Raw genomic sequence first — 9,143 nt, forward strand, 5'->3', positions numbered from 1 at the left:
CCCGCTGCACTATACCATACGGTCCGGCAGCGTATTGATCCAGGTCGATAAATAGAGTACATAACTCACAGTATGTGAGGGAATCTTTTTTTTTTTACAAATGTTGGGTTATCCTACCCCTATCAAGAGAGGGCGTACGTTATCAAGTGATCAGCAGCTCCACTAATGTAAACACAAATCCCTATCGATGCATGGTGGTGTGATGTGAGCGTGCGTAATTGATTGATCGAATGGTCTGCACATGAAGAGATCAGGCGGTATCGTGAAGATAGTGTGTCGATCGAGTGATACCCAAAGGACAATTTTGGGTGACGAATCTGTCGTTGAAAAACCAAGGAAGTACGTCTTCACCATAAGAATCTGTGAAGCTTCAACTGAATGCTGGTACACACAAAGTTAGACAATGGTGGTCGACGGGAACATGACGATTGGCGATGCGAGGTTTAAGGAGCAGGTGATTCCCATCGAGACGCTCCCAAATCTCAGGCGGGTGGACAGGGCGGGGAAGCTGTACAGGTCATCGAGGCAGGACTTGCTGAGTCGATCGGATAGTCAGAGGTTGTCCGAGTTGGGGATTCGCACCATCATCGACTTTCGCTCCAAAGCCGAGTACAAATTCGCCAACGGGGAGAAGATATTCGATCAGAATTCTGAAATACTCGAGGTCATCATTCCAAAGGGACGAAAATTCATGCAGAATGTCAAGGACGTACCCGTAAAACCGGTAGAGCTGAACAAACTTTCACCGAAAGCCATTCAAAATGGAGCAGGCGCAAGCGGTCCTGGCCATGAATCCGTAATTGAACAGCAGGAAGTTGCTACGCCTGCGAGGCGACGATACCTCATCAACTTCTTCAAGCTCAATTATGTGGCGACGGTGTTCATGAGAATTCCGATCTACAAACGTTTGCTTTCAGTGCTCTATCTCATCGTCGATGTCCTTTTCCGCACACACTACCGCTACTTTGTCTCCTTCTTTGCTAAGGAATGTCTGAATCCAGCTGGCTTGCTTGCAAATTACATTGACATGCTGGAGCTGAGTGGGCCACAGATTTGTTTAGGTCTGTTAATTTATTTGTTTGAATCAATATAGTGCTGGATACTGCACACACAAGTGTGCAACATTCTATTTCTCATAAAGCAGGTAGGCCCCTACTGAATGATGACGCGCAACTGAATTTTTGTCCAAAGTAAACAAATCAGAAAAATCTTAAAATGTATCAATTGATTGCTGCATCCATGTTGATACATAGGCCTGGAGATTCTGTTAGGTACAAATAGTAGGACTTGGAGGTACATCTACCGAATACAACCGTTCATACGATGTAGGGGCAAAATCCAACATCATACCAGGTAGGCGACCCCAGCTTCAAGAGATTAGAATGATAGTGTTAGCTTTATAAGAAAGTAAGAAAGGGAATCAAATTCACAGATATTGATATTCACCCTTTTGTCCCTCCTCTCGTCTCTTTCTTTGTCCCCTTCTCGTTTCCCCATCTCCTATTTGTTCATCTCTTTCTTCATTACCTTCCACTTCATCTTCTTCATCTTCATCTTCTTCATCTTTATCTTCTTTCTTTTTCTACTCCTTCATCTTCTTCTTCGATCAATTCTTTATCTCCTTCATCTTCTTCATCTTCTTCATCTAGCCCTTAGGATCCTGTCTGACCCAGGAAACCTGCCTGCTCTGGTGAGCTGTGCTCATGGCAAAGATAGGACCGGTATCTTGGTTGCCATGGTGCTGTCTCTGATGGGAAAGTCAGAGGAGTACATCTCCTCCGAGTATGCCCTGTCTGAGGTGAGTCAGATGATGTCTTTCCTCCTCCTCCTCCTCTTCTTCTTCCATTAAAGTACATGTAGACCTTCAGTCCTGAAGATTACACAGTCTGCGAGTATGGCTCGAATCACGTGTGTGTAATTGTTGCTCGATCAGATTTCTTTAAAGTATCATTATTATGTGCACTGTCTTATAGGTTGGTGCAAGATACAAAGTGTAGTTTATTTTTTGTTCCATCAAGGCATTTAGAAACGATCCGATCTGAAAATGGACTGATGATATTTGTAGTACAATTGTAAGAATAAGCCAAGCCTCCCTCAACATAGACTGATGCAGGGTTTCATGGGATGGGGAATTAGTAGGATCTGCTGGTAGCTAGGTTGTTCCAAGCCTTGACAGATCTGAGGAAGAAAGATGAGGCATGCACCTTTTTCTGAGATTACCTCTTTCTATTATGTCTTTCCATTTTCTGTGTGTGTGTGTGTGTGCGCGTGTGTGTGTATGTGTGTGTGTGTGTGTTTTAGCTAACTTTAAACATATTAGTAGTTCATCTCAAACCATTGTATCACCAACCTTGTATGATTAAGTATAGTTTAAAGTATATTAGGCTTTTCATGATGATATTTCTTTCAATGTTGTAGTGCCTTTCCATTATATTATCAATGATGTTCAATGCATTTGATGTAATGTATGTATTATGGTCTTCTCCTGTTTAGTCAATTTAAACTGCAACTGCAGTGCACTCCACTCCATGGGGACGATTCTAGCTAGCCTGCCAATTTACGGCATACACATGCCACTTTAACTTAATTAATAGCTGCCTGCATTGTACCCATCAACATACAGAAAGGGAGAATCGAGCAGGTGTCTTGCTCAAGGAAAGCTAGTGCCCTGGCAGGGCTAATTGAACCCTGTACCTTCCAAAGTAAAGTATCATGTATACCCTAGTCCCTAGATTCTAGAATCACAGCAACTCTACTTTGTTGGAGATGATTCCCTGCTACAGTGCTACATGTATGTTATGCCTTGAGCCTGTCATTGCTGCAGTGATTAAAAATGATACAGTCTGGAAAGACTTCTTGAAATTGGAATGAGACAGGCCTTGGGAACTACTTGGAAGTTAAAAGGTACCGGTATTCAGATTGGGAGGTAAATGTATTTTCTCTTTGTGCTAGGGTTCTTATCCTTTTCTGGTTGCGTTCCTCACCATTCTTTAGGTCGGCCTCAACCCAATTCGAAGCAGAATCTACAAGGAGATTGTGGAGAGAACCAACATGGATGAATCCTTCACCCACGCCAAGAGAGAAACTATGGAAGGCATGCTGCAGTATATCCAAGAAAGGTCAGTTCAAAAACCCAATATATGCATTATTGAAAAAAAAAAAATTTAAACATTTTTTTTCTTTACTAACAGGTTCAGAGTTTGTAGGTTGCAAGCTTTGCATTTCTTAGCATAAAACTTCTTATTTTTTCGACAGAATCATGACCCATTTTGCTCTTCTCTCTGTGACTTTTCTTAACAGGTACCATGACGGGTCATCATGTGTATAAAATATGTCAAGTGTTGTGTATTAAACGGGGAGGTACCACGATGTCATGCCTCGACGATTTTTCAAGTTGGCTTGAATCAAGAGAATGAAGTGTGAAAAAGTGAAAGTTCCATGAAAATCAGACAAAAACAGCAACAAATTTATCTTATCCTTGGTCACAATCACATACTGTAAAGCAATTTGCGGCATGAAGTTTTTGCAAATTTCCACTGGCATTCACTGCATATAATGTAGACAAGAACTTTTGCATTCATTGTAATTTTGCGAATCACAGCAGGTCAGTAAGGAATAAATATGAGAGAAAAGTAAACAAGTTTCTATTCGTTTCTCTTTCTTTTTTCTCTATTCCAATAAAACTTTCCCTTTTTGTTTGATTTCACTTTTTTAAAGTGAACATGAACGAATATCTTCTAATATTCGTGAACGTGGATGAATATCTGTTAAAGTGAACATGAATGTGATGGATGCATCCATTTCAAAGTGTAAATGAATTTTTACAACTCCACAACATGTAACTTTCTCATTCATTCTCCTCCTCTGATCATAATCCACCTGTTCTGCAGTTATGGCAGTGTTCCAGACTACCTCGAGTCGATCGGCTTTTCGAGGGTCGAGCAGGCGCAGCTACTGAAGTCGTTTGAGGAGTGAAAGGAAAATCCGACAGGTGTGGTACTCTTGTTCGGGGGTTGATTTTTTTTTATGGAAGCAAGCTTGTGTCAGGCAATCATGTCACTTCAGACGTTAATTTGTCAAAGATTAATTCATCCTCGTTGCAGAGCGCAATCAGGTTGCGTAATCGGTCGTAGGCAGAGGGCAAGTGCGCCGATCGATCTGACGTTGCTTCTCCGACGGCAAAATGTGAATAAACTGAGGCATGTTTCATGAATACTCTCAGACTGTTGTGTATGTTTTAAATCAGTAGTAGAAGTATGTACATAACTCCTGCCATGAATTTTCTTATTTTCTTTTTTCTTGTTTTATTCCAGTTGAGGTACAGAATAGGAACTACAGAGTATAGTGTTCAATCATATATATTCTATATTTAATGTGTGGATATTATGATTATTCTATTTTGATGACAAATGTAGCACAATATTTGATTGTACTTGGTGGCTGGTCCATAACTAAACCATTTCACGCTGGCGAGCAAAATCCTTCAGGGATTAATGCTGTTTGTGTGTCATGCTTTCTCACATCTTGCAATATTTGCATTGATTGCTTAAAGGCCATTTTAAAGAAAAGAATTGTAAGTGAGAGAAGGCAGAATGAGTGCCATGCAGTAGGTCACTTCTCATGTATGGGACTTGGCTGTTTAAAACAAAAACAAAACAAAACAAAACAAAAATGAATGGAATTCCAACACTTGCAGCAATACTTGCCCAAATATTTTTGCAGTTTTCAAGAGGGTTTTTCATCAATTTGCCACATTCTCACATTCATATGGCGCATGCAAGGCTCTCTTCACCGCACGCAAGGAGTTTGAGAGATTTCTCAGTCATCTTTTAATATAAATGTCTCAGTTTAGATGCGGGCCAGGGTTACCGATGTGATAACTTTGTTGTTTGATTGTGGGAGTGAAAGTGAAGTCTGAGATTCAGAACGAGTAACCTTTTTTAGTCATCAAGGTTTTTTTAAATGAATTTGCAGCATTTGCCACATGCAAATGCTGTTTAGTCCTAGTTTCTAGTATATGTATACACTCCAATACAGATGAATGTATATTTCACAGTGAACACTGTATCGCAAGCAGAAGAAGTCTAGATTTTTACATCACAGATGATTAGCAAATATCGTTTTGTTGTGATGCATCTTGAAGATGTGTGATATTGATCCATTCTTTCATGTGCAAAGAGAGTACATACTAAAGACAGCATTAATCATGTCTACCAAAAATAAAAGTGATATGTACTGTATATTTAGAGGTTATTTATCTGCAAAGCTATGCATTATATTGAGTGATTTATGATCATATTGTATAGAACTTGCCAGATGTAGAAGATTTATAGTGTGTTTTCATAGCATTCATAGTAAATAAGCTGTCTGCAGTAACATATAACTTGAAGGGATTGTGCTTACTTATGTATTGAGCAACTGTTTTGAAGCACTGCTTTACTCAATCAAATTGCATTTCATTGAGCTGGTAGTCAATTCAGTATTTTCAGCATATTCGCATGTTATTATGAAGGGAATGTGGAATTTGTAGTAATATCGCAATAGAAATGATTTCTATTTTTGTTCTCTGACTGACACAACAACACACTTATATAAATCTTTGGAACGAAAGCATAAGAAGAGCTTGTAATGCACCACACCAAATACAAGATTGTGTAGTGGGGTTCAAGGGAGAAATTAGTGGAAGGGAAGATTGGAGTATTCCGTCCCAATGCAATACATTACAATGAAGAGCTTTTAGTTAACGTCGGAAGAGTCAATCATGGAATGTGTGATGAAATAGAGAAATGTATATCCTGTGGTATCACGGATGCTAATTGAGTATATCTCATATACAACTCACTATATTTATAACAATACATTATCAAAAACTTTGTTCATAGGCTGAATTTGTGATGAAGGCTTTAAATAGCTCTGTCTGCCTCATATGAGCATTGATAATGTGTACATCTGAACTCTAAATTTGATCCTCTGATTTTGAATGTCTTTGATGACAGTCTAGTCTTGAATATATTTGGGGATGTTAATGATATGATGATGGTTTTAAGACCTGGTGGCGTGGGGATACCATGGGGGGGGGGGGGGGGGGCTAGTCAGGCTCCAGTATTTTCAAGAATCACCGTAATGAATTGAGGGGGTCGATGCAATATAGTGCTAACCCACACTTTTGTCAAAATTGAGTGACATGCATTTTCATAACCCTTATCCTTCACTCTAACCTCCATGAAAATGTCATATTTGAATTCAACCAATAAGATGGTAAAAAATGCATGCATTCATGTTTTATTAAGGCACAATGTATGGACTTTCCAAACATTCAACAGCTATTATCTCAAAATGACTATTGTGTGGGTTAGCACTTTATTGCACCAACCCCCTCAACTACGTACAGCTTTATGACTGATCTCTGTGTAAGTACACACACAGAAGAATAATCTCAACTGGAGTCGACCATTACCAACAAGCATATATTCAATGTATCCGCTTCAATGCACGTATATTTGCAAACAGGTGCTATTCGTGGTTTTCTGATGCGTCCTGATGGGTAGGGAGTGAATTGGGACCAACCATGATACCCCACTCTCTGGGTCATTAAAGTAATTCGTTTGTGACTTTTTCTGAGGTGAAATGATGTTATTGTGTGGTACTTGGGTCCACTCGGGAGCTTGGCTCTGATTGCTCCCTCCCTACAAGAATGCTCTGTCCACAAGTTGTTTGAGGTCAAAAACAGGTTCCACATTAATTCACTCCTATTGCAGCAAATTCATACATTGAGTCAAGTGTATGGTGATCAGGTCTGTTCTAAAAAAGGAAAGGAAGTGAGAAGTATAACCGTTTTTCACTCATGGCAGGAATATATTTTCTCCTTTTTTCCAAGGTTGCACTAAAGTCCAAAATATACTGTATCATATATTTATCAGTTCCATAACATTTGCTCCTGCGACAGTTGTTCCCACGAAATATCTGCACGCTAAGCCAAACATAAATTCTACCCACAAAAAAATTACCCTAACCCTATTCGTAATCCTCACATCCAACTAAACCTAAGACCCTATCACACCCCAACCCTAACTGTAAAATCTTGGAGAAAATAAGACCGGAGCAATTGTTACAGGAGCATACAACTGTATGTACATGTAGTGTTACCATATAGTATTTACCTGAATGGTCAAAACTTCTTGTCAATCTTGACTAGCATAAAAGTAATTTGTGTGTATTGGGGGTAGTAGGTCAAGTAAATATTTAAGCGAATTGAAATCCTGCCAATGCGATGTACACCAACCGTCCCATGTCAGTTGTTAACAATAAACTTGTTTTATATTGAAATCTGATCATCAATCGGCTACCAGCATGGCTTAGTTTTCTTACATCATTGCAGTGATGATGTCCAACAGTTACAAAGAAGTAGCCCTCAACTGCCTGCTTGTGTTGCATTTACCAACGCCTCACCAAGTAGGGAACTATCATAATAGTGTCAGTGTCGTTCATTATATCACTCATTTGGGGGCCCACTTCACGAAGATCTCTGCAGTTACTGGTTACTTAAGGGCTTTTTACACTTGTAAATTTTTGCTTAGCCCCGGACAAACGGTGGGGCTAATAATCACAGTAATAGAGGTTACTATAGCAACAGCTAATATCTCAAATGGGGCTAATGAATAGAAAGTCAGGATGCCCCATGATGACAGCGTCTATTTCAGCTTGCAGTTAGCAGATGTAAAATTCCAAAGCCAAAACCTAATGTTAAGCAATGAAAGAGATATAATCCTCTAAAAAGTCCTATGCATCACATTGAATGGACCAATCAGAATAGCTCCCCTCCATCATGTGATAGTAATATTCCTTATGCAGTACCCCACATGTAACTTGTGCACATATGTCGAGAATAAGACTTGTTTGTGAGCTGCATTAATATTAAAGACAATTCATTACCTTTCATCTTGCCAAAATTTCATTCAACTGCATATTGTATGGGGAGATATGAGTACAATATCAATGACTGATATCAACATTAACATTTATTCCATGCTGTAAAGTCAAAGCATTTATGGTGTAAAAGGATTGTAGCTATCTTTATCCTTCAGAAATGCTTATCATTGCATTCAGACCCTACACAACTCCCTGTGTAAATGCCATGTGATGTTTTTGCTTTTAAACCCTTTTGAAGATGAGTCATGAGAATACTCGGGCAGATGTCTGTGGGAAACGCGTGCCACAGCAAAATCAGGCCGTCCTCAACGGGTTAAAGATACGTGTACATTTTATGATTGTTACTTTACAAGATTGATGTAAACTAATTTTAGATGCATTTATGAAGCACTAGAGGATCAGTTTTCAAGACCTCCCATGTTCTTTACTTGCTAAAGCTGCTATCTTTGATGCGAGTTTTGTCCAAGATGTTACGCAAACAGGGCCCAAAGCAGAATGTAAGCCAATGGGTTACTGATGGTTGGGCAGCTTTTATGTTAAACAGAAATGACCGCCATGAGATTCTGCTGGTATGGAAGGCAGTGTCATCCCTGTAGGATGGATTTCCATTAGACACAGGAGGCGTCAAATTACATACAAGTTGTTACCCTGTCACCTGCCTAATTTATCGATTACGTGCATATTTTCCTTGAAACAGTATGCCAGTGAAACGTCTTGATCAGGTTCACCATGATTAAAGATCAGATTGATTATAATACCAGATGTTTCTCTTCCAGCTTTGTTGTAAAGTGTAAGATTTGTCTTCAGGTAATTTCAGCAAATTTAGGAACAAAGTTGTAATGATGGTGTTTTTATATAGTCATGGTAGGGCTTGTTCTTATGGATTGAAGTGTCTAGACCTACCTGTAGAAATTTTAATATAGGCCTATGTATGGCTTCTTAAGCTATGATGATATGAAAGATTGACAGGAAAATGAAATTATATTGCAGTGGTAGATCCAGAGGGGGGCACACCGGGCGCGTGCCCCCTCTATATTTCTTTGTAAAAACAAAGGAAATAAAAATAAAAAATGGGGGGTGATTACACTTGCGCCCCCCCCCCCTTTAATTTTGTAAAGGCACCTCCCCTTTACGAAATTCCTGGATCCCTGTGCTACACAATGTTTTAACTCTTATGTCATGCACGATGAAGCCATTTTGACAAATTTTGAGAG

General features: G+C 39.4%; 1 protein-coding gene across 1 annotated transcript; it reads left to right on the plus strand.

Moving 5' to 3' along the window:
- Positions 1-298: 298 nt before the first annotated feature.
- LOC139736412 (uncharacterized) lies at positions 299-3,975 on the plus strand. The gene is made up of 4 exons (XM_071647167.1): positions 299-1,061; positions 1,650-1,798; positions 2,995-3,119; positions 3,891-3,975. Exons 1-4 carry the CDS (start codon positions 404-406, stop codon positions 3,973-3,975), a joined length of 1,017 nt encoding a protein of 338 aa, XP_071503268.1. The 5' UTR covers positions 299-403.
- The last annotated feature ends 5,168 nt before the right edge of the window (positions 3,976-9,143 follow it).

The sequence above is a fragment of the Diadema antillarum genome, unplaced genomic scaffold (genome assembly GCF_040938485.1).
Source record: "Diadema antillarum isolate AM-2024a unplaced genomic scaffold, OU_Dant_1.0 scf00000028, whole genome shotgun sequence".
NCBI lineage: Eukaryota > Metazoa > Echinodermata > Echinoidea > Diadematoida > Diadematidae > Diadema > Diadema antillarum.

Excerpts from the sequence above, each read along its gene's own strand:
- LOC139736412 (XM_071647167.1), top strand. The coding sequence starts at position 404 with ATGGTGGTCGACGGGAACATGACGATTGGCGATGCGAGGTTTAAGGAG. Across the intron at positions 1,799-2,994 it reads CCGAGTATGCCCTGTCTGAG|GTCGGCCTCAACCCAATTCG; the intron begins GTGAGTCAGATG and ends ACCATTCTTTAG. Across the intron at positions 3,120-3,890 it reads CTGCAGTATATCCAAGAAAG|TTATGGCAGTGTTCCAGACT; the intron begins GTCAGTTCAAAA and ends CCTGTTCTGCAG.